Raw genomic sequence first — 27,187 nt, forward strand, 5'->3', positions numbered from 1 at the left:
AGGGTGATGTTCTTGTATTCGCTATTCCAAAATACAACCAACACTCTACGATCCAAATTCTACTCCCATCACATCCCTCAAAAGTCCCTTGCTGTTGGCCACTTCTGTACGTTGCAGAGGTAGCCATAAGCCTTCCCGATGCAAGCAAGAAACAGCAAGGGCAGATGCTGATTTTCGTCATGGAGGTCATCGTAACGCCATACCCACCCTTGGTAGCGTAGGACAACATTGTTACTCGAGTGAAGCTGACCTATACAGAAATCAGGCATTTCTGAACAAGCCAGTGTCTTTGAAAACCATGTAGGGCTGAACAGTGCTTTAAATGGGCCGGTACTGTCAGGTACTGAGTACTGACACTTTTATATTTTGAGAGGGAGAGTACCTGCACTTCTCAAGAAAAACGTAATACTTTTAATTGGAGAGTACTGGCACTTCGCAGAAACAAGCAGGTACTCTGGTACAGAGTACCTGCACTTCTATGCCTCCATTTCAAGCACTGGGGCTGAAGGAAGTGCCAGTCACAAGTCTAGTTTTGCTCAGCCTTACCGGCCTTTCAGAAGCATAGGTCTGTTGAAAAAAATCTGTTTTCATCTGGTAGATGGCCACTCTCTGTTGCTATCAAAGCAAATTAGGATGAATTTCTAGAGTTATTTTCATATTGCCAGTGTTACAGTGACGTATTTCTTTTAGAGAACTCATTCACTGAGCACTATCAAAAACAAACCATCTTTCGTTCGAGTATTGCTTTCCACAGATGAAAAGGTGTTATTCCACCCCATTATGCGACTGTTCCAGCTCCTCTGAAACTAAAATAAGTGAAAGCAGAATATGCCTAGCTATATACCATTGCCTTTGTAAGGTCGCGTACCGCAGAGGTATTAGCAGAAATAGCACCGTCGCAGCCGCTATCAATCATGGCAGAAAATTAGATTAAAATTTGAACCTTCTGAGAACATCTCCAGATCACAGCGGGATGGTCATCTGTTTCATTTGCAAGGGAAGACGGCTTTGTATAAGCCCATTGATCTCTCCTGTGCCTTTTGCAGACAGAAATATTTCGTCCTTGCCTCTTTTCAGCGTGATAAAGAAGAGAAACACCAGTAGGAAGACATAAACGTGTTTCTTGATTAATTCCTGCAGGCTCGTAATGAAGACAGATCAACTGTTACAAAATGGAGATTGCTCAAGGCTTGCAAAGCAAAGGACGTTTCTTAGTGGCAGTCGTTTATTCACTCTAGCCCTGGAAGGAGTGTGTCTCTTCATTATGGATGGAGAACATTACTTTTTAACACAGGCAATTTCGTTTGATTTTCCACCGGCATCTAAGGCTAAAATCGAAACAGAATTGCTTCCTTTTTTTTTTACACACAACAACATCACTGCTATATAAAGTAGAAAACGTTTTAATTGACCTAATTCGCTTTTATACACTGTGTTTCTTTCCAAAGTGCTTAAATTGTTTGTATGCGATACACGTTCTGCTCTCTAATGTCCTCATCCGTTTTGTAGGTCGGAGACTGTCTGGGTGTACCTTGTGCTGTAACAAGACGTGTCGGCATCACAGAAAGTCAGACACAATCCGCAGTTTATGAAGGGCGTGCATAGGGCAGCCCTTCGCTCGCTGCAGTATGTACACAGTGCACGTGGTGGGAGAACCTGATCGGCTCTATATCTGCCACCAGGCAGATCCAGTTCACACAGCAACAGACCAAAGATGGCGCCATCTCTCATTGAAAGTCTTTACTCATCAATATGTCGTCATGTACGTCACAGCAGGACGCCATTTTCCTCTTCTTCCCGAAGGTGGAGAAGCTGTTTTTATCCCCTTCGTCTGTGAAGTGCCCCTGTTTGCTGGTTAGCATGGTGGGGGTCCCAGGAATGTACACATTGTGTTGATAATCCAGGGGTTGCACGTGTTGCGCATACATGGGGCCATACCTTGGAGTCCAGATTCCGTTTCCTGGCCCTTGTGGCTTTTTAAAACCTAGAAAGAAAATGGTTACAGTTGGTTAGATTAACAAAAATATAGGTTGATATTTGTCAAACAAGATACATAGATAGAAGTTCAGCATTCGCACACAGGTAAATGATCGCCATTGATTGTAGATGGACAAGTGAATGAGTGAACTGTGCCACCCACCACAAATGAAAGAGCACTCAGATACTTTTAAGTATAGGAAGACAGGGAATATAATGATATTAAGAGCATTTGTTGCAGAAACTTAAGAGATATGAAACAATTTGTGATAGTGTGGTACCAAACACTAAAAACTCAAACTTGGGTAAGTTTACTTTCTAATAAGGAAAATGCTCACTTTTGTCAGTTCCTTTAAAGAAATATCAACAGGACTGTATTCCACACACAAATATTCCGCCTTCTCTGTTATCTAAACTATTTAGTCTCATAAATCTCTTACATAAAGGAATATATTTTCGGTGTTTTAAAATATACCAACAATCTCTCTGCTTTTTCACATTTTCTAAAATCCTGTGAGAATTGTGCATAATCTTATTTGCTGAGAGGGTTTTAATAATTTAATTGTGCAAACATACCAGATGGCTAAAATACAATTTAATTGTTTCATGTATTTAAATAAAAAGAAAATTGATTTTTACTAAATATGTAAATCCTTCTTTGTAAAAGTTTATTACCATAAGAATACATACCACAGAACATAAAAAGGATATTCTGAGCACTTTGTGATTTAACTCAGAACTGACTTTCATTAACATTGGCTGAGATGAGATGACGGCTTATATCATATTTTAATAGGCACTTCTCCATATCCTTCCTTTGCTTTTCGGGCTATCCTTTCCTAATACCAATCAGTCAACTACCATTTCAGTATTAACGTGCTCTCTTCTTTTGAACTCTGCTCACTCCCTCCTCATTTATGGCTGCTTGTTCTTTTGGCACCAATGCTATCCCCCTTTTACTCCACACACTCCCTCCTTCACCACCAATCAATCTAATTTCCCACCTGTATGTTTGATCCAAATTATCAATAAAGTTCTCTCTCTCCACTTCCTGGCCAGCTACTTTCTGTCTTATCCTCTTGTTGGAAATGGCCCTTTTTGCAGGGTTACCCCAACTTGTTGCCTTCTTCCTCCTCTGTGTTTGAATTCTTTTTCGCTCGTTTTAGGAGTCTGCATTTTTTCACTTCTGACTCTTGCTAAAGTGCATAAAATGTGCATACAATGTAATGGCATTTGGGTTCTCAATGACTGGCATGTTTTATTTACTAATAAGTCCCACGTTCAGTCCACTACATGTGCCCAGGACTTGCAAATCAAATGCTACTATGGTGGGCCACAACACTGATTGGGCCTCCCACATGAGTAGCCCTTTAAACTTGTCTCAGGCTTGCCACTGCGGATCCTGTGTGTGCAGTTTTAAACTGCTATATTGACCTTACAAGTTCACCTACTTGCCAGACCCACACCTTCCATTTTATTACATATAAGTCACTCCTAAGGTAGGCCCTATGTAGCCCCTGGGCAGGGTGCAGTGTATTTAAAAGGTAGGACATGTGCTGTTGAGTTTTACTTGTCTTGGTAGTGAAAAACTACTAAATTTGTTTTTCACTACAGCAAGGTCTATCTCTCCTAGAGGTTAGCGTTGGAGCTGCCTACTAACACTCTACATGTGTAATTTCCAATTGGGAAAAGATAGGAAGAGTACGTTTGGTGTCTCTGTACTCACAATTTAAAAACAGATCTTCAAGTGAAGTTGGTTTTTAAGTTGCATGTCCGAAAATGGCACTTTTAGAAAGTCTGCATTTTCTCACTTTAACCATCCTGTGCCTGGAATACATTTCTGGATTGGATGACAGCTGTGTTTTGTGATTCTCCATAGACAGTCAAACACAAAGGGAGCTGAGGTGTGCCCTGCATATCCCTTCGGCCCATCACTAGGATGATGGGTCTTCCTAAGCTACAGTGAGAGGGGGAACCTGACATTTGCACCCTAATGGGGCTTTGCCTATCCCCACACAAAAAGCTGCATGCTCCCTTGTAGTGTGTCTGGAGTCAGGGCCACGAAGGGCAGTGTCTTGCGCACTAAAAGGACATTTCTTTGAAGTCTCCCTACTTCAAAAGCTAAAATAGGTATAAGTACTGGACCTCTGACACATACACTCAGAACAATACTGGACTGAGGACGTACTGTCAGGAAGAAGAGCTGTTGTGCTGCTTGATTTGCTGTGTTGACCTGCTGCTTGCTGCTTTTTTGCTTGGGAGTGAAAGGACCACAATTTACTCTATCCATCCTGCATCTAAAAGTTTTCCAAAGGCTTGTTTGGGCTTGCCTCCTGGTACTGAAGTCTCAGGGGCAATACAGACTTCAATTATATCTTGCTAACAGCACCTGGGCTCCTCTGCAATGAGTCCTGCTCTGCCAAGTGGTGCCAAATCTAGCCCTGGGCTCTTGGCAGTGGGTATTAGTGCAGCAACCAAGAAACAGATGCATTGACTCCACAGCGTCATTTCGGAACTGGCACATCCCAGTGAAACTGACGCATCATCACTGCCTGCACTGAAGCTGTGGGCGTTCTCACTAAGTGTGCGATGCATCGACATGGACTTACAATGCAGCCTCAATTTTTCCGCAGTGCTTCTGAATAACCACAGCTGAGTGAGACTCGAACACTGCATCATCGACGTCCGTGGTTTACCTCTCTGTGTGGCTTCCAACCAACGCATCGTCTTCAGACCAGCATTTCAACATCAACGTCATGGAACCGAAACACTGCACTCTTTACATTGACACATCTTCCATGCCGTGCCACCTTCAGGAGCTGAGCCCTCACGCCAGCAACTGATACATCACCTCCTTTGTGCACCGCATCGTCTCCTAGAGCCAAATCCTTAATGACCCTTCACCGCCTCTAGGAATTGACACATCACCTGCATCCACGACGCTTCACCTTCTCTGCGCACTGCATCATCTGTGATTTCTGATGCCTCCAAGGTACTGTCAGCGGGTCTATGTGACTCCTGTATCCAGCAAGAGCTCCTTTGCGGTCAGTCTGAACTTTTGGATTTGTCCTGGTCAAGTGCGAGAAGAGAGCCTCTGTGGGAGCTATTATTTTCTAAGCCCTGCATTTTGATTTAATCTTGCAAATTCATATCTTGACTTGTGTATGTTGGATTTTTGTTCTTGTTGTATTCAGGTAAATATTGGCTTTTTTTTCTAAACTGGTGTGGAGTATTTTTGTGGTGTTTTCACTTTATTACTGTGTGCGTGTGCACAAATACTTTACACATTGCCTCTTTATTTAAGACAAGGATTTCAGGGAGTTCTGCTGCATGGAACTCCACAGAGTGACAAAAAAACTCCTCCAAGCTATGTGGAGTTCCGTGAGCGGTGAAGTATGTTACATCATGCTTGTCGCACAGATTATTAGCACCAGGTATTTGTCCTGCACTGTAAAATCAGCACAAACTGCATCACATACAGCGCAAGAGGACACAGCTTCCTCAACGTGAACAGATGTTTTCTTAACGCTAGCAGCAGCAACAATCCGCGACCGCCCGGATTGAGAAATCTCGCTGCGAAGCAGTCTAGCTTTGGATTTTCCTTGCTCGCGCTTGCCAACTTAGCGTTGCGAGAGGGAGCAGGGAATAAACTCCGCTCTACAGAGAACGGGTGAAAAAAACTCCACAAACTCCGTGAATGGAGCGGAGTTCACCGCCCAGGCCTAGTTTAGACTGACTGCTCTGTGCCAAGCTATCAAAGGGTGAGCACAGGTAAACTTTTAGTGTGTACTATGCTCACCCTAACTAGACCCCTGGTCCATACTTGGACAGTTTGCATACCTCTGCCAAAGAGAGACTCCATTTCTACCACCTCTTTTTACAAACTCTCTGTTCTGACAGCCATCTTATTTTCTCCTGCAAGACTATCAAACAAGTGCTGATAAATAACGAGGTGGAGTTAACTTGTAAGTGATCTACAAAATTTGGTAGCCTGTATACAAAACAACACAAACATTGTTCATAATGTCCCTGTTCAATGTACATGTGCCCCCTTACAAAGGTGCTTGATCACTACCAGATTCGTTTCCATATCTATGGAGATGACATCCAGATGGAACATGAGATCATGAAGAAACAAAAGGTGCCAATGGAGCTCTCATTCATGCAAACCCCTTCACGTGCAGACAGATCAAGGTCCAGAGAGTCTCTACAAGTTAACATCATAGATCATCCCCAGTAGTAAAAAAACAGCAGATCAGTGCATTGATTCTTTCATAACCTAGTTAGTCTATTCAGGAAATAAAAAGATTCTAGGTGGCCTATACCTTCATTCGAGCGACCACACTGATCAAACTGTGACCAAGGGGCTGATTAGAATGGGGGAGGGATTTCAGTCCATCTGCCATCATATTGGGGATTGGGACCACTCGCTTACAAGGGGTAATTACAATGTGCCCGCCACCATGGCGGTCGCTATTCCTATATTTACATCGCTTTACAGGTGGGGTTGCTTACCCAGCATTTGCGGGTAATTCTTCCCCATGGAACAGACGGACTGAGATCAGTGTCTGTTTGTGTATCCTTTTTTGTTTAATCACTTGCACACGTTACACAGCAGCATCATGATAGGACCTGATGAAAGCCCCGCCCACAATTGGGTTTATGGCTGAAACATGTTGACCATCATTTTTCACCTTACCAATGCGGTTTAAATCCATACCACTGGTGCACTGTTTTCTAATCCTGGCAGTGGGTGTATCTGAATAAATTATACCATTGTACGCTCCCTAACTAGTTTTAGTCCTATCATCCTCACATTAGTTTTTGCCTTGCGCTGTGCCCTCACCCACACTGCTTTCTCTTCATAAGTGGATTTAGAATATCCTAATAAACATTCAACACATCCCTGAGCTCCTCCCTCTCAGAGAGGGAGCAGTAGCCCTCAAAGGAACTAGGGTTTTCTTTTGAGAGGAGAATCCCATATGATGAAGCTTGTCACCTTTGGTGAGTGAGGGATTTCGTCCCAAAAAGGGAAGTGCCCACAGTTAGCGCTGTGGTGTATAGCCATTGGTTCTTTCTTGATCTCTTTATAATTTCTTAGTAGTGGCTCGCCACACACTTTGATTATCCTTTTTTTATTAGACCCAAGGATTTTGTACTGTTTTGAGATATGTAGGTGGGCACCATAGGTGCCCCCCAACACCCACAACTAAGTGCCAACGTCCCTTTCCACCAGCCTTTTCATGGCGGGTAACCCGCCATGATACGGCTGGCAGAAAGGGACATCGTAATTCCTGTGGCGGTGACTAGTAGGCTCAGGGAGCCCATCTGATGTGTGGCGGTCAGTCTTTACGACTGCCACACATCCTCCTGCCATCATAATATGCCAGGTGGTAAAGTTAGTTCCGCTGGCAGGGAGACCGCCACCGACAGCCTGTCAGTGGTGGTCTCCCCGCCATTGTAATCAGTCCAGTAGTTCTAAAATTCCCTTAATGACATTGAACTGGCACAGCACACCTCCAAACTAACTTATCAAGTACTTAGTTTTGGTCCATACTATCTCTAATGAAGACAGAGCAGTTCTGAAGGCCTTTTTTGCTGTTGAGTGGCTAGACCATCTACCTATTACCGACTCGCAAAGTAGGGTTTGTGAGTCGCGATTTGGAATGGGCGTGCCTAGGACGTTCCTTCCTAACAGCGAGTTGCAGGGGGATGTACGAATGTTTTGCAACCACAAATGTGGTCGCAAAATAATCGCAGTCACCACCAATTTCAAATTGGTGGTAAGCCAGCCGCAAATAGGAAGAGGTCCTCAGGTGACCCTTCCCCATTGTGTTTAGCAGTGACATTTTTTATTTTTTTAAATGAAAATATTTTTAAAAAAAATTCTTTTAAACGTAGCCCATTTTCCTTTAAAGAAAACGGGCAACATTTGAAAAATAAACTCTCTGCTTTATTTAAAAACCAAACACAGACATGGTGTTCTGCTGTCTCCAGCAGGCCACCATTCCTGTGAAGCGATAATGGGCTTGATAATATGCTCTATGGAATTCCAATAGAAGCCCATGTTAGATGTGAAGGACATCTAACATGGGTATCAATTGGAATTCCATAGAGCATATTATCAAGCCCATTATCGCTGTTTTAGCGGCAATTGTCTGCCGCTAAAGCAGCGATAATTGTATCGCTTGTCTTGATAATATACCCCATGGTTCAATCCAGGTGCTGTACCTAGTGGTAGGTAGGTCATCACTCTTCTCTTCTTTCACTCCCCCTCCCACCTCTTCTCAGAAATATGGTCCCGTAATTTGTTTTTTATTAGTAATCCGGACTGCCCATCAATCAGCAGTGGGTTACTAAAGAATTCTGATCTGCCAATTGTATGCAGTTCATTCCTTACATAGATCAACCACCTGATCTTATGGGCATTTGAAAGTTTTATGCAGTCATTCATTACTGACTGTGTCAGTACTGCCTCAAGCCTTGACAAAAAGTCAGAGTAAAGTGGGTGTCGTTCCTGTAATATCCCCAATATACTGCAATCCTTATGCATTATTGATGAGGGGGAACTGCAAGGAAGTGACAATAATCTACACAAAAAATGTTTTCACTGGTTTGTAATACTGTGTAGTCTGTGTACCCCCATACACTGGCAACATACGTGGCTATTGCTACAGATCTGGCTCTATGAATAGTGAATGCAGCATCCAGTGGCATGGACTCTAACTTAAAGGCAAACTTAAAAAGGACCACATTAGCCTGCTCCAGATGTGTAACCCTTATACTTTTCTGGTGCACCCAAGAGCTCCGAGAATCAAATGGGATCCCTAGATATATAAAGTTGGTAACAATTTTGAGAATCGTATCACCAATAATGAATGCAGATATTCGGATGTGTGGTCGCCCACATATCATAGCATATGATTTAGTTTTACTTGTTGACAACCCTAAATTAGACATAAATCCCGCAAAACGGTCCAATAATTATTTAAGTCCCCTCCTGTTTGCACCATAAGTACACAGTCATCTGCATACATTAGGACTGGGAAGTAACGAGTCCTTATCGAAGTGGGATCTGCATCCACTGAAATCAGGTCATTTTCTAACTCTATAATAGAAAAACAAAAAAGGAAAGGGGCCAACATGCACCCTTGCCTGACCACTTGTTTGATCTTAATGTATGAAGTGCACTTCCCTTGTGGCCCAAATCTAATCCTACTTTCTACATCATTGTTCAGTTAAGACAAAAGATGAACAATTCTCAGGTTGGCCTCCTTACTCAATAACATGGTCCACAGTCCCCCCTCCAAACATTGCCAAATGCTGCACTTAAGTCCATGAACAACAGGAAGAGACAACCCTACTTGGTGGTCACATACTTACTAACAACCAAGTTGAGATTCAGACTCTGATCTACCGTCCCTAAAGCTCGTCTAAAACCATACTGCACTGAGGAAAGAATCTGATTTTTGTCGGCCAAGTCTCCAAATGATCCAACAAAAATCTACCCAATTTCTTTGCGGTTGAATCCAATAATTATATGGGGTGATAACAATAAGGGTTTTTCCTATCCCATGATATGATATGATATGATTGTTGCCCATGACCATGAATTAGGTAGCGCATCCTTAATCGTACTCCAAAGCAAATTCACCAAAACAGGTGCCCCCAGTGCCAACGTGCCCTTAAAAAGATTGTCAGGTACTGGGGAATACACTTACCCAGTAAGTCTGCTAGATATTAACTGGGCTCAATATATCCCCATTTCCTCTACCCCCCCGCAACCACAGGGACTGCCACCTTCCCGGTGCATTAATATAACTATATGTGGTGGAGCCTCGTGGCTCTCCCAATGCCCCGGGGACCTCCAACTTTTGGGGACACTGTTGTATAAATACAAGGGTGGGCCCGCTTGGCTCCCCCCGCCCAGCCCGGGGGAACGCCACCTCCCTGGACTAACATAAATAATAATGTGTGGGGGGCTCCAGCCCCCCATGCAGCCCCATGGACCGCCATCCTCCCAGGGCACAAATACAATAATGAAGGGGGCCCGTGCGGACCCTCGGCCCCGGGGACCACCTCCTCCCTGGGGCTTATTTAACAAAGGAGGGGAGCCTTGAGGCACCCCTCATGGAGCTCTATATGACCCTTGGGACCGCCAGCCCCCAGGCCCGGCTCCGGCAATGTCCCCCCAGGTCATTGCAGTTTGCCATGGCTTGACGGGAAGCCATAGCAAACTCTCTGATTTCAGCAAGTGACAGCAAAAATGCTCTTGCTTGCTGAAAGCAGAGCATGTCTATTTCGCAGCCCACTGTGAAGCGAGCAGGAAAAAAGACATTTCAAGTTAGCAGTTCCCTGGGTCTCAAAGCAATGCCAGCTCTCGCAAGAAGCAGGGAGCTGGCAGGGCCACTTGGCCCCCCTCTCCATAAAAAATAAATAAATAAAGACCTGGCTCCGGTAGATGTCATCAGTCATGTCACTGACCATGTCATCAGTGATGTAATATGTGAGGTCATAAGCAGTGCATTGCGGGGGTGCAAGTTATGGTTAGCTCAGCAATATCTGCTGAATTTCTCTGGTTTTGTAAGAGTGAAACCTGAGCCTATCTATAATGTCTCCATAACCATTGCCTTTTTTAGTGATTGATATATATGTATTTCATGAGGTCGTTGTTCATCGCTTCCACAAAGACATCCACAGCATCGCATGGAGCTTGTGGGACTAATACCGATATGGGTTTGAAGCCGCTTTCTTCTCTTTCTTGCTCTATGCCTTGGAGTTCCCCTCGTTGAGCTAGATCCAGCATTCCAATTTGGGCAGACTGTTCAGTACTTAAATCCTCAAGAGTCTCAAGTGCTGGAATATCTTACCCTGTTAATGTATCAGTGGCAGTTATTCTAGTCATGTCACTGACCATGTCATCAGTGATGCATTATGTGAGGTCATAAGCAGTGCATTGCGGGGGTGCGAGTTATAGTTAGCTCAGCTATATCTGCTGAATTTCTCTGGTTTTGTAAGAGTGAAACCTGAGCCGATCTATAATGTCTCCACAACCATTGCCTTTTTTAGTGACTGATATATATATATATATATATATATATATATATATATATATATATATATATATATATATATATATATATATATATATATATATATATATATATATATATATATATATATATATATATATATATATATCCGTGCTCCTTTCTCCTGCTGGTTTCGGGAGCACTCTCAGACGGGTGCTTTGATTACAGTCCCTTGGGACCGCCAATGATTACAGTCCCTTGTTTGTTTTCATTGTAAAACCATGTGGATGCGAGTGATAAAACATGGCGCCATCTCACAATGTTTGTAACATTGAGGAAGGCGGAGCGCCGAAACGCGTCTGTTGCGAACAAAATAAAACCAACTTGGAGAAGTACCCCCGGAGTGCGTGGTTTCTATTGTAATAGAGGTGGAAACCTTGAGCGACATATTTTGCGGGTCCTGCAACCGCATCACGCACCCGTCTGAGAGTGCTCCCGAAACCAGCAGGAGAAAGGAGCGCGGATTAATACCGGGAGCTCCGCCACGCTGAGGAACAAGGAAATCACACAGAGCCGACCATTGCCGACTGGACTGGATCAGGACTTCGGAGGGAGGACTGAAAACGGACCACACGACGGTGAGCAGACAACGTATTTTTTGATTCTGTAAAAGCATACTTGGCAAGACAAAGGGGGAAACAACTCCAAATTACTCAAAAAACGCATTAAAAAACGCAATAAAAAACAATGGAAGGCGCTATGTTTAACGAAGCGTCCAGGCATGAAGCCGTAAAAGGAATGTTTAAAAAACATAAAGAAGGGGCAGCAACCTCCAAACCGAGCCCGCCAAGTAAAATGACTGACTTATTAACAGCCTAGGAGAGATTGTACGAAAGAGAGGTCAGAAAGTGGTGGGAAGCGACAAGTCTGCAGCATTACTATGATGAACAAATGATACCACGAGGATTAAGAGTATATACAGTCCTGTCATACGAGAACCCCGATCCACCACTGTTAACGGACTGGGAGGAACTCACCTCGCACTATTGTAAAGGAACCCTGGGACTCCTAATAAAGTATGCTTGGAGTGACCGGGATAAAGCGCTGGCAGAAATAAAAATCATGGAAGAAGAACTAGCGAAGCTGGAGGAAGACAAAGAGGCCATAGAAAACATCAGGATGCAGATGAAAGTGAAACTTGGCAAATATGAACAAAAAATAAAAACGCGGAAACAAGAGAAATTTGACCGCGACGAGAGGGATTATTCCCAAGGAAGGATTCTGAAGTTTGCGCGGAAATTCGATGCCCCTAGAAAAGAGTTGAACAACAGAAGCGGACAAGGACCTGCATGGGTAGCAGAGACCTCGGAATCAAGCGCAACGGAGAATGAATCCGCAGACGAAACTGCACCAAGGGATGGAGGCCAAGCAAGAACAACTTCATTGGACACCTTTTCAGGACGAGTTTCAAGTTATAAAACAGGCCTGGCTACGGGGTGGCAAGAACAAACCACCAGAACGAGAAGAAGAAAAACCCGAAGAGGAGGTGGAGGCAACAAGAGGAAGAGGATGAGGAAAACCCAAGAGATCGAATTGGGTGAATCGGAAGAAATAATTCAACAACAAGAAATAACAGAAGACATCACTGTTATAAATCTGACACCTGGGGTTCTCAATGCCACCGAGAACAAAGTTTTAAGTTTGGGATTAAGCTTTTGTCCAACCAGCCACCTCGAGTATACACAGACACGTATAGACCTGTTTAACTTCGTCCGAAAACTAAAATTGCATAGATACTTTAAAACTAGATTGAATTTGAAAAGCACGATTGGGACACCAATGCGAGTCACAGTTACAGATGCACTAAGAGGAAGAGATCTACCAGCGGTGGAAACCTTACAAGGATTAGCTCTCGAAGAACACACAAGTCAGCTCCCTATACCTACAGATAGAGCAGCCATCAGAGCAGAAGCTATGGGTATTGAACAACAAAGAGAAGAAAGTGGATATAAACCTAGATCCCACTTCAATCCCCAGGTAACACCGGATGCGATTGATGTGTTCTCGGAAGCTATGACAAATGACCTGGTAAAATACAGAGTGAGGAATTGGAAAGATGGTAGAAAAGGCAACAATAATATCAGTCAAGATGAGAGGAAAGCAATCACTGATCTAATGCAGGATAAGAATGAGGTAATTAAGCCTTCTGATAAAGGCGGGAATGTTGTTTTACATACCAGGGAGAACTATTGTAAAGAAGCGATCAAACAACTTTCGAATAAAGAAAATTATGAACCATCTACGAAAGAAAAATACTTGGCCAGCATACAACAATATAATGAACTAATTCATAGTTGGTATTGTAAGAACATGTTGGGAAAAGACGAGTATTTATTCCTAAGAAGCAACAACCCAATAACACCAACCTTTTACCACATCCCAAAAATACATAAAGACAGCATTGATCCTCCTGGAAGACCTATAATCTCATCTCAAAACAGCTTAACTGAATATCTATCGACTTTTATTGATCACTTTCTTACTCCTCTGGTACAGGAACTGGACTCGTACATAAAAGACACCAAGGACTTTTTGTCAAAAATTGACAAGATAAAATGGGACCCAAGTTACAGATTGATAGTGTTGGACATAACCAGCCTGTATACGTGCATTAGTCATGATAAGGGTATTGAAGCGGTGATGCATTATCTTAACAAAAGACAACTGAGGTTTTTAGAACATAATTCTATGCTGACAACGTTTGTGGAATTCTGTTTGAGGAACAATATCTTTATGTTTGAGGAAAGTTACTATAGACAGACGTCCGGTACAGCGATGGGCACCTGCTTTGCCCCCAGCTACGCATATTTATTTGTGGGCTGGTGGGAGGAGCGGGTGCCCAGGTCGCTAGAAGCGAATGGAGAGAAGGGCTGTGTGATTGAATGGTGTCGCTATATAGACGACCTGTTTATAATCTGGCAGGGATCAGAACAAACTGCCAAGGCCTACATTGATGTCCTCAACAGTAATAACATGAATTTAAGATTTACTGGGTCAATAAGTAACATCTGTGTGGAATATTTAGATCTAAAAGTGTTTATTTCGGATGGTTAGATTGAAACATCTCTTTTTCGCAAAAGCAAGGCAGGTAACTCTGTACCGTATTCAACCAGTAACCATCCTACTCCCCTGATACAGAGCATCCCCTATGGGGAATTGCTCAGGTTAAAACGGAATAGCACTAGAGACTCAGACTTCCAAATTGCAGCATTAGAGTGCGTCAGTAGATTCAAATTGAGAGGCTATGCCACTGACATTTTAGAGAGTGCATTAAAAAAAGTAAAATCTATACCGAGACAAAACTTGTTAAGAGAAAAAGAGAAAAACACTGATACTGATGCAGCTGAGATGGGAAAGTTCCGGCTGGTAACCCCCTACTCGGCGGAAGCCAATCATCTAAAACACATGCTTAGAAAGAATTGGCACATACTAAAAACCGACAGCATCATAAAAGATGACATTCCAGCTTTTCCACTAGTGACTTTTAAAAAAAACTAGATCTTTGAAAGATATGTTAGTACAAAGTCATTTAAGAAAAGTGGAAAAGAAACCTAATACTCTTGCAGACTTAAAGGGTTGTCATCCATGTTATAAATGCAAAGCCTGTGCACACAGCAAAAGAGTAAAAAGTTATGAGATACCTGGAACAGGAATAACAAAAACCATCAATAAATACCTTACTTGCGGTACCCCGTATGCGGTGTATTGTCTTAAGTGCCCATGCGGATTATCGTATATTGGGAGTACGATCAAACCTCTTAAACTAAGAATTTTGGAACACCTAAGAGCGATTGATAAGAACGACCAGGCATACCCAGTCGCTCGACACTTTCAAGAGAAACACTCAAGTAACAGACACCAATTACAGTACTTTGGTCTGGATTATATAGCGGATAGTCCTAGAGGAGGGGACAGGCTCCACAGATTGAGAATATTAGAGTCCCGGTATATAATAGACTTAATGACAAAACACCCTAAGGGATTAAATGCGGGAGAAGAACTGGCATCTCATATTGGGTTCTAAAATATAAACATACAACATAAATAGTAAAGACAACACTAAAGATGAATTGAGACCCGACAATAATGAGACTGTTCAATTAGGCATCACAAAAAGAAAAGAAATATAAGACCTAATTAATACTATGTGACACTTACATGGAGAAAACGGAACTGATGTTGATTGATGTGGTTATTTGGTAACTTTGCAATTTTGAACTGTATCCTATACTTGAATAGACATTTATGAATTTATTGAACCAATTTGTAATTTTCAGTACTGCTTTGATTTAAAGATCAATGGACTTCAAGTAGTCTGATTTTGGGCAGACCCTTAATGAACTTTATGAACTAAGGTAAATGTATTTTGTGAAAACAAATTTTGACAAGGGAAGCTGGCCGATCCACGGCTTAATATGTTGAAAGAGTTGCGTATTGTTAAAAGTAATCTGGTTATGCCGATCAACGGCTGAATAACTTGACTTGGCTCGGGTTGGAACTACCAAAATGGCGCTGCCAGTTTCGGTTCAGATATGACACCCAAAAGGGTAGTTACCAAAAAAATGGTCAATAATAAAGGTCGGACAAACTGACTGTGGCAACGCATTATTTTTGGTGGAACACTCAATCCATATGATGGATATAAGTGGAGCCAATATATGGCCTAATAACATCAATTTAATTTAATTTTGTTTGTTTTTTCTACATCATTATGCATCCAGTGCAAATCATGATTAGTATAAACAAATCCACTTAATTTGTGAATCGGAAGTAATAATCCGAAGTTGGAGGCACTCACGAAAATAAGTTAACGTGTTTCAAAGCAGATTATTTAAACACAATGCAACCTCAATGTGAAGATACTTCCAATATGTTGTTTTGATTACAGTCCCTTGTTTGTTTTCATTGTAAAACCATGTGGATACGAGTGATAAAACATGGCGCCACCTCACAATGTTTGTAACATTGAGGAAGGCGGAGCGCCGAAACGCGTCTGTTGCGAACAAAATAAAACCAACTTGGAGAAGTACCCCCGGAGTGCCTGGTTTCTATTGTAATAGAGGTGGAAACCTTGAGCGACATATATATATATATATATATTTATTTATCCTTGGATTTAGCCGGGAGCCCGGGACACCAGAAGCAGCAGTGCACCACAGGGTCCAAGGCCACCCTGTCACTTAATACATCCCACCATGCCACGATTTATTCGTGCTTAAGCCAAAAGAGAAAGTATTTTCTTTGGCTTAAGCACGAATAAATCGTTTTGAAGCAAACTACTTTGATGGTATAATTCGCGAGAGGAGTGCACGCGTGCTGTTAGTTGCATGGTGGGCCGTAAATATATATATTGCAAGAGTGGGCGGTCCCACTGGGGAAAAAGTTACACTAAAGCCCAGGCAACCATTTAATGGACTATCAGTACCAGGATGCTGTGCGCCCATCTGAGCGGGACTTTTATTCAATAAATGTAGTAACCAATCACACCACTTTTGTTTTCATTTTGCCTCTGACGAAGAGCACAGACTCGAAACGCGATTGGCTGCGTGTGTAAGATCAAGCGCTTGAAGGTGAAGGAATGTGTTGGTGAGCAACCTGCCAGCATCGATGTGCGGCAACTCATGATGGTGCGACCCTCTCATCTCTTTCCTCTTTTCATATATATATATCCCCTCCTTTGTAAATTTCGCATAATGCACTTTACTTATTTGCTAAATATTGCACAGGAAATGTTTGTACATATTAGATCCACTGTGATTGATTGTACATAGTAATATTGGCAATTTTGCACAAATGTAAATATTGTTTTTAACATATTTATTGCGTAAATTTGCACATTTTTAAGGATTGTTTGTCGTTAATAATTATGACAAATGGGGTTTGTAAATAGTAAAAGGAATGTAAAAATTGTTGGTTACTTAGTCTGGTCCAGGCTGAAGTATTTTCTTTATTTCTATAGGCTTGGGACCATGTGACCAGACCAGCACTACAAATCACAGGGTGTAATTTGACCATGTCGTGTGATCAAGGGTTTCAGGGCCCGAAACGCGTCATGGCGATCGTGAGGGTGCACAGTTTGAAATAAAGACGCTTGAAATTATCTCACTTGGGTCCGTTTTCGTTATTTGGCCTCCGCTGGTTTGCGCCGAATGTCGAAGTTCCAGTCATGTTTTACACACCGGCAGGCTTCTAGGTGTGATACGGATCCCCCCAGCGACAAGGGTAAGCGGCAAATGAAGCGAAGCTGACGGTGACCCGGAAGCACTCTACAGTTCCGGTAGGAGCAACCGCTTGTTACCCCCGACGTTTCCGACTGAGCGAAAACACGAGAAAACGCCAACAGTCCTCACGGCTGTGAGGAATTACCAGGCGCAGGAAGAATTCGCAGCTTGAACAGCCGAATCGGCGGTGCTGGGGAAAGAGACACGCAAGAGAGCAAACCCGCTGAGGTGAAAATACACAACTGCTCAAAGCGTGAAAGCGAAATTTTACTTAAAGGCAAAGTACTGTTCTGTGCACCACCATGGACGCCGACGACGTGGTCAGACGAAAAAACAGAGAGGAAGCGGCAGTAAGCCTATTCTATGACAGCCCTGTAACAGAAGCCCAACAGGCGAGTGTCAGTACAACATCGGGGACCGGTAACAGCCAGATAAGGGAGCTATTTAAACAACTAGAAAAGGCCATGAAAATGGAACAAGCCAAGTGGTGGGAGCAAAAATCCCTCAGCAGGTACTTGGAAGTGGGGCGGGTCCCCCGTGGCCTGAGGATCATGCTGGCTCCCAGCTTTGAAAACCCCGACCCGAAGATGCTCCATGATTGGGCACAGTGTAATTTGGACAATTCCAGTCGCCTCATGCGGATCTTGGTGGGATACGCCGAGAGTGATGGGGCCAAACTACAGATCCAAGTCAAAGAATTAAATAATCAAATCAAGGCACTGAACGAAGAGGAGTTGGAGAAAAAGCTAAGAGAGACGATGACAGCGAGACTCTCAAAAGAGGAGGATATAATTATGAAGAGAAAAGCCTTCAAGTTCCAAAGAGACAAATTGGACTATTTGAATGGCCGCATTTACACCTTCTCTAAGAAATTTGATCCTCCCACTGCGAACAAAACTCCTAAACAGCCTCAGGCGAGGAAAGGACAGAAAACACCGTCAATGTCATCCACGGATCTAAGCACGATTCCGAGTAGTGACTCAGAATTTGATCAGGATTTAAATGCGGCGGAGGCGGGTTTTATGAAGCGGTCGTTGGGACAGGAGGTGGAGTGCCTCCAGAACGACCGCAAGAAGTCATTGAGGTCCCATGCCGCCAGACCGGTAAACAAAGGAACAATGCCAAACGCAACCAACGAAGAAAGCACACCGCAGCCAGATCAAGGCACAACATCAACAACAACAAAAAAGAAACCATACAGGAGATGGAATCGGCGTTGAATCCGCAAGTAAGTGACAATATGACGATTATAAATCTAACTAATACTCGCCTAAGTCAGAAAGAACAGAAGATTTTGTCATTAGGGTTATCATTCTGCCCTCCATGTAGGTTTGACTATGCAAAAACCAGAATGGATTTTTAAAAATTCGTGAGGAAATTGAAACTCAGGAAACTATTTCTGATTAATAAACAGAAGGCACGCAAACCTCGAGAAATGGTCATGGGGGCGGACAATGGTTTATCAGTGAGGGAATATGAGTTACAATGTGATCTACAGGACTTGCTGAAAGAGGGGGACTTAGACAACATCCAAGAGACAGCGGATGAAGTGGTAACTAATTTCCCTGGCAATACATCTTTTAAACCAAAATCGACATATAACCCGATAATGGCACATGACAACATAGATGTATTCAGTGATTTGATAATTTCAGAAATGAAGAAACTGAACAAAAAAACTTTGACAAAAAAGAAGAATATGTTACAGCATAACAACCCCTTTGGTAGCCTGATGAAAAAATTACAGACTGATGAAAAAACTGTGATTAGGCAATCTGACAAGGGAGGTAACATTGTTCTTTGGCCCTTGTCTTCATATGTAGAGGAAGCGCTAAAACAACTAAGCGACAGACTCTGTTACAGTAGATGTGACCGATCAGCATTTAAGCAAGCTTGGGACAAATTGAACACAAGACTATACACACGGAGAAGACAAGGACTCCTGAGTGGGGATGAATTAAAATTCTTGAAAACCAACCACCCCATAACTCCAGTGTTTTACTTGATTCCCAAGATACACAAAGACAGTGCAAAGCCACCGGGGAGGCCCATAATTTCAGCTTGTGGGGGGACATTTGAAAAAGTGTCCAGATACATTGATCACTTCCTTCAAGATCATATGAAATCCTTGCCCTCATACATCAGGGGCACTATGGACTTTCTGCAAAAAATAAAATCAGTAGTGTGGAGTACAGAGTATTTGCTGGTCACACTTGATGTTACTGCTCTGTATACAAGTATCAATCATGTGAATGGAGTGAGAGCAGTAAAACATTATCTGAGCAGAAGGCCCATATGTATGCTGGAACACAATAACATGCTTGTAGAAATGTTAGAAATGTGCCTCTACAATAATTACTTCATGTTTCAAAACCAGATGTTCCAGCAATTGCGAGGAGTGGCAATGGGGGCCTGCTTCTCCCCCAGTTACTCATGTTTGCACATGGGGCTGTGGGAGGAGCAGGTCCTAGGCAATGCCTTTAGTGAGGTCATGTGCAGCAAAGTGCTAGTGTGGTACAGGTTTATCGATGACCTATTCATAATTTGGAAAGGGACTGCAGGTGAAGCAGAGCAGTTCATCAGTGAAATCAATCAAAATGAACTGAATCTGCATTTCACAGGCACCATCAGTGACAGGAAAGTAAATTTCCTTGACGTAGAGGTTTATGTAGAGAAAGGGGGACTGCAGACAAAATTACACCGTAAGGAGACTGCAGGTAACACCATCCTCCATGCCTCTAGTCAGCATCCCAACCATCTGATCCGCAGCATCCCCTACGGGGAGATGCTGAGGATTAGAAGAATTTGTAGCACCGATGAAGACTGTCTAGAAGCACAGAAAGAAAGCAAGGTGCGGTTCCTACAGAGGGGCTACTCGGGAAATATAGTGTCTAAAGCAATGGAAAGGGCAAACAAAACAGCATTATCTCCAAAAACATCAATGGGGGCAGACACAATAGTGACTAATGCAGCAGTGGACCAACCAAGATTTATTCTTGGTTACAGTTGCCAGCATAGACAACTTCAGAGGATGGTGAAGAAAAACTGGCATATAATCACAGGGGATCCTGTGATTGGGAAAACTATGTCCACATGCCCGGCTATTACATATAGCCGTGCCAGATCCATGAGTGACATGCTAGTCAGCAGTAGCCCGGAGGTACCAGCGCGAGGCAACTGGCTAGGGAAAAGTAAGGGCTTCTTGAAATGTGCAGTATGCAAAGCGTGCACCATAGGAAAAAGTAAGACCACGTATTATTCCCCATTCAGTGAGGCAGAACTCCCCATCACCAAGAAAATAACCTGTAAATCAGACTTTGTCATCTATGTCTTGGAATGTGTTTGTGGACTTTGCTACGTTGGTAGTACTAAACTACAAGTCCATAAACGCATATTGCAGCATATGAGGGCAGTTATAAACAAAGATGAGGCTTACCCAGTGGCGAGGCATGTAAATCTTTGCCATAAGGGTGATGTCAACTGCCTGAAATACTATGCTATAGACATGGTGGAGCCGCTGCGTAGAGGAGGAAACAGGGAGGCATGTTTACGCGTACTAGAAACCCGTTACATTCTTGAATTAGACACTAAGGCTCCAAGTGGTCTGAACGCGACAGAAGATTTGTATACTTGCTTGCACACAGAGTCTTGAGAATGTACTGTTTATTGGAATTGAGGCGTAGAGTCATCTGTATAGGCTATTTTACTTATTTATTGATTTCTGCCAGATTTTAAAAACACATAGTATATGAAACACAATTAGGGAATCACACATTTCTTTTTAATAGTGTTGGGAGTCAACATGAATACCCAAGCAATGTAGAAGCAGTGGTCCAGAAGAATTTTTTAACCAATGCCCACTTGGGCAATATTAATCAAATCCCCTCCTTTGTAAATTTCGCATAATGCACTTTACTTATTTGCTAAATATTGCACAGGAAATGTTTGTACATATTACATCCACTGTGATTGATTGTACATAGTAATATTGGCAATTTTGCACAAATGTAAATATTGTTTTTAACATATTTATTGCGTAAATTTGCACATTTTTAAGGATTGTTTGTCGTTAATAATTATGACAAATGGTGTTTGTAAATAGTAAAAGGAATGTAAAAATTGTTGGTTACTTAGTCTGGTCCAGGCTGAAGTATTTTCTTTATTTCTATAGGCTTGGGACCATGTGACCAGACCAGCACTACAAATCACAGGGTGTAATTTGACCATGTCATGTGATCAAGGGCTCCAGGGCCCGAAACGCGTCATGGCGATCGTGAGGGTGCACAGTTTGAAATAAAGACGCTTGAAATTATCTCACTTGGGTCCGTTTTCGTTATTTGGCCTCCGCTGGTTTGCGCCGAATGTCGAAGTTCCAGTCATATATATATATATATATATATATATATATATATATATATATATATATATATATATATATATATATATATATATATTCTTCACTAAAGAAAATGCTCGCACTCGCCCAGTACAATACTCCAGGTTTATTTCAAAGGCTTTGCCAGCACTCCACACACCTATGCGTTTTGACCAGCAGGTCTTGGCCACAGTGTCAACAATTGTCCTACTACAGTTTCTGTGTTTTATACCAGGTAACCTCTCGAGCACATTATGATGCATTGTGGGTCTGGTAATTCAAAGCATTTCATATCATTTTTATTTCTTATTTTTATCTTATTTACATTACATTTCATGGCAAGCACATGTTTTGTTATATATGTTTGCTCTTATATAGCACAATCATATCCAACCATTGGTCCTATGCACTTGTCAACGGTATTATTGAACATGTCCCCATATACATTAGTTGTTATTCTGACAGTCCTATTAGGCATCCTTAGTGGAATTGCCTTGTCAGAACCAAGCTTCATGTTGGATTTATTGTTCCACAATGAATATTTGGGGATGTACGTTACTTCATCTTTGTTATGGGCTCAGTGCCCTTCTTCTGTTGATTCAAATACCTACAACGTTCGTGGTCTTTCACTTTCGATAATGTTTTATCTTTTTTAGGGGCTCAGTGCCCTCTTTTATTGGAAAGGATGCTCAGACTATTTGAGTTCAATGGTTTTGGATATATGTGCTTTAATAAATCTTTGCATTAACTTTTTCAAAATTATTTTGGTTTGTTTTCATTTTCACACTGGTTTCTATCTTCAATTCGATCCAGTCCATGCCGATCATATGGTGTTTTATGGATGTATGTAGATCTCCTCATCACCGTTCAAACCCAGCGGTATTTTCGTTTTGAATCGAATGATAAGCCTGGATTCCAGGCGTCTCAACATGAGGGTCTTATTTCCTCCTCTTTCGGTGATGGATATTGTTGCCAGTCCACTGTAGGTCACATCCTTCCATGTTTTATTCTCATGTTTTTAACATATGTTTCGCTATTGCATTTGTTAGGTCTTTGTTTTGTATGGCCCTTATATGTTCCAGGATCCTCTTGTTTAGCGGGCAAATCGTACTTCCAATATATTTTTTGCCGCAGCAACATTCCAACATGTATACCACATAGGTCGTTTTGCATGTAATCACATTCTCAATGTTGAACATTTTTCCTTGTGGATCCTTCATGAACTTTACTGATTTACCAATTTTACAGGCCTTACATTGTCTGCATTTGTTTTAAAGCCCTTCTGTCTTTCTTATAGCCACGTGTCAGGTTTCTTTAGTTGGAAGTGGCTTCTGACCAATTTGTCAGATAGGGACGGTGCCTTTCTGAACGACATTTGTGGATCTTTCCCCAGTTCCTCACCAATATCTGAATCTTTCATTAAAATGTTGCAATATTTATTCAGTATTTTGCGTACTTTGTAGCTTTCTTTGCTGTATGTCAGCACCATTCTTTTCGGTTCCTTTGATGGCTTTTCCCCATTTCGATTCTTTCTGTTTATCAATGTCACAGCCCTTGTTATTCCTCTGGCCCTCAATTCACCTCTCTGCACATCATTATATTTGTACCCTCTTCAAAAATCTTTCAGTAGTGTTTTTAAATTTGTTGTTCATATCATTTCTGTTGGAACAGTTACGTTTCATTCGGATAAATTCTCCGTAGTGGATATGTTTCTTCAGGTGGTCCGAATGAAAACTTTTTTTGTGCAACACACTATTGGTTGCTGTGGTTTTTCTGTGGACAGTTGTTTCAAGTTCCCCATTCTTCACAAAGATTTTGGTGTCTAGGAATACAATTTCCTTGTCACTAATTGAATTTGTGAATTTAAGTCCAATTCCATTGTTTTTTAATACCTCGAAGAAATCCATGAATTCTGATTCTGTCCCGTTCCAGATTAAAAGATGTCATCTATGAAACATAGTCAAAGTACTACTTTGGCTAGGTAATGGTCGTTCTCTTCTCTCCAAGCTATGATCTTTTCCCACCAACCCATTACTAGGTTGGGGTAACTTGGAGAGAAGTAAACTCCCATAGCTGTGCCACAGCATTGAGAGTAGTAGGTTTTATTGAAGAGGAAAATGTTTTTCCTTAGGCACATCTCTATAATCTCAAGAATCATCTTGCAATGTTGGAGGTGTGCTATGGGTTTCTGTTTCAAGAAGTATTCCATAGCTGTGAGGCCAAGATTGTGATTGATAGACGTATAAAGCGATGTTACGTCGATGGTTACCAGCCGATAATCATAATTCCACTCTGTATTCATTAAGAATCTCAGAAAATCACGGTATCCTTGATGTAAGATGTTAAAGTAGGAACTATGGGAGCTATAAAGTAGTCCACATACGTGGAAATGTTCTCATACAGTGATCCGCAGTTGCAAATGGTAGGTCTCCCTGGCAGTTTTCTTAGTGTTTTATGTACTTTTGGGAGAAAGTATATTGTAGGCGTTATCGGGTCATTATTACTGAGAAATTTTACTTCTTGGTTGGTTAATAGACCTGATTGTTGCCATTTTTTCAATATGTTGTTCAGATCCAAGATCAAATCATTCATTGGATTTTTTAAAAGTTTTTCATAATTATTCATGTCATCCAGCTGGCGTATTCCTTCCACTGTGTAGTCTTCCTTATTTATTATTACTATATTTCCGCCTTTATCAGCAGGTTTGATTTCTATTGTGTTGTTTTCCATTAGTAATTTTAAGGCACAAAATTCAGGAAACAATCTAAATTCTGCCCCACATTACATCCGGGGAACAGAATAGACACATTTCATGATTTAGTGAGCATGGATCTGGAAAGAATGATTAATGTCAAACAGAAAGGGAAGAAAGAAAATCTCTCCATTGAAGAAAGAAGTGCCTTAAAATTACTAATGGAAAACAACACAATAGAAATCAAACCTGCCTATAAAGGCAGAAATATGGTAATAATGAATAAGGAAGACTTTGAGAATGGGATTACATGCAAAACGACCTATGTGGTATACATGCTGGAATGTTGCTGCAGCAAAAAATATATTGGAAGCACGATTTGCCCGCTAAACAAGAGGATCCTGGAACATATAAGGGCCATACAAAACAAAGACCAAACATATGCAATAGCAAAACATATGTTAAAACATGAGAGTAAAACATGGAAGGATGTGACCTTCAGTGGGCTGGCAACAATACCCATCACCGAAAGAGGAGGAAATAGGACCCTCATGTTGAGACGCCTGGAATCCAGGCTTATCATTCGCTTCAAAACGAAAATACCACTGGGTTTGAACGGTGATAAGGAGATGTACATACATCTATAAAACACCATATGATCGGCATGGACTGGATCAAATTGAAGATAGTAACCTGTGTGAAAATGAAGAAAAAACAAAAAATGTTTGAAAAAGTGAATACAAAGATTTATGAAAGCACTTAAATCCAAAATCATTGAACTCAAATAGTCTGAGCCTCCTTTCCAATAAAAGAGGGCACTGAGCCCCTAACAAAGATAAAACATTATCGAAAGTGAAAGACCACGAATAATGTAGGCATTTGTATCAACGGAAGAAGGGCACTGAGCCCATAACAAAGATGAAGTGACGTACATCCCCAAATATTCATTGTGGAACAATAAATCCAACATGAAGCATGGTTCTGACAAGGCAATTCCACTAAGGATGCCTAATAGGACTGTCCGAATAACAACTAATGTATATGGGGACATGTTCAATAATACCGTTGACAAGTGCATAAGACCACTGGTTGGATATGATTGTGCTATATAAGAGTAAACACATAAAACAAAACACGTGCTTGCCATGAAATGTAATGTAAATAAGATAAAAATAAGGAAGAAAATGGAATGAAATTCTTTGAACTACCAGACCCCCAATGCATCATAATGTGCTAGAGAGGTTACCTGGTATAAAACACAGAAACTGTAGTAGGACAATTTGTTGACACTGTGACCAAGACCTGCTGGTCGAAACGTGTAGGTGTGTGGAGTGCTGGCAAAGCCTTTGAAATAAACCTGGAGTATTGTACTGGGCGAGTGCGAGCATTTTCTTAATGGTAACACGTGGTAACAGCTGCGTTGTAATGGCTGTTTTCCCCCAATTACTCTTCTGTCACAGCGTAGCAGCTAAAAGCAGGAACAGATGATTTTGGGAGCCATACATACCATAAAATTATAGATGACTGAAAAGTGAATTACTGGGTTCTGAGTTACATCATAGACAAGTCAAGTTTAGCTCTCATTGTATGTGATGTCATTCAGTTACTCCTTGGTGAAAATAATCCCCCATAATTCACTGTTAACCATCTATAATTCTATATATTAATCAAGGCTTCTGTAGAAAACCTTTATCGTTTACAGCAGATTCTAACACTGGTAATTCACTGCCATGACGTAGCAACAGTTGATTGAAAAATTCATTAACTACTGTTGTTATGTTATAAAGGCCTTCCAGGTCAGTCTGACATGGCTCTGAGAGCCTGCCAGAGCAGTGCAACTCTGCTATTTGCTTTGACTGAAAGCAGAAAGCAGAGCAGGGGGAGGGGGAAAGAATACAGAGAAGGTGGTCGGAGTTGGTTACAAATGGCAAATAAACAGGTTTTTTTCTTCACATTTGGAACAGGGAGAAGAGGCCATGGTATGGATGGCTCCCCTGTTACTCTTCTGACCATGCATAGTAGATGAAAGTGGAGCTAAAAGATTTTGAGGGCCGTACATAACATAAAATTATTGATATGTAATAAAAGTCAATTACGGAGAGTTTTCACCTTGGGGTTCTAAGGGACATCATAGGCAACTCGATCTTCCCTCTCATTGTCTATTTGATGTCGCTTAGAACCTCTCAGTGAAAAACATCCCATGATTCACTGTTAGCCATCTGTAATTCTATATAATATACATTTTAAATATTGTAACACCACTGTAATGGAATAAAGATGACACTAGAGATGTGCATACATAATGTAGCCAGACACCTGTAAGAATTAAAAAGTTGAAAAGAGTAAGAGTAAATGAGTCCAAATCCTTTGTTCTAGTGCCAGGACTATCCCCCTCTATCACCCTAACTACTTAATCAACATGTTCGTCTTACTAAATCCTTTATTTTTCCCTTTTGACATGGGGTATCCGAGAGAGGCTTGCTTATGTGTTTTCTAATCCTAATACGCTTGCATCTAAAATGGCTGCTGCTACGGGGGAATTTCTACTGCGCATGCGTCTGTCATACCCACGTGACATGACGTACTCGCAGCTTTGGAGGGAACTATTTTGCATCTGCGCACTAGTGCTAAAATGGCTGTTCTGTGTTCTCACATGCGAGAGGCTTGCATTGCTGCTTTCGCTAAGCTGTTCGTTCTGCTTAATCCTAATGCTATAGTTCATTATAAAGTAATGGGTATAGTGTAGAAGTTCATGGTATACAGTATAATCATTTATTTTGTACTCTAAAACTGTTTCTCTTTCATTTCATGTTACACTGTGAAACTTGGC

General features: G+C 41.7%; 1 protein-coding gene across 1 annotated transcript in view; it reads right to left on the minus strand.

The window, feature by feature from the left end:
- Nucleotides 1-1,387: 1,387 nt before the first annotated feature.
- Nucleotides 1,388-27,187, minus strand: part of LOC147702782 (protocadherin-10-like) — a 296,015-nt gene continuing 270,215 nt past the window's right edge. The window contains exon 4 of the mRNA XM_086928823.1: nucleotides 1,388-1,984. Coding sequence (XP_086784949.1) covers nucleotides 1,728-1,984 — 257 coding nt within the window. The 3' untranslated portion in view covers nucleotides 1,388-1,727. The remainder of the gene's footprint in view (nucleotides 1,985-27,187) is intronic.

This window comes from Lissotriton vulgaris, chromosome 7 (genome assembly GCF_964263255.1).
Source record: "Lissotriton vulgaris chromosome 7, aLisVul1.2, whole genome shotgun sequence".
In the NCBI taxonomy this organism is placed as follows: domain Eukaryota; kingdom Metazoa; phylum Chordata; class Amphibia; order Caudata; family Salamandridae; genus Lissotriton; species Lissotriton vulgaris.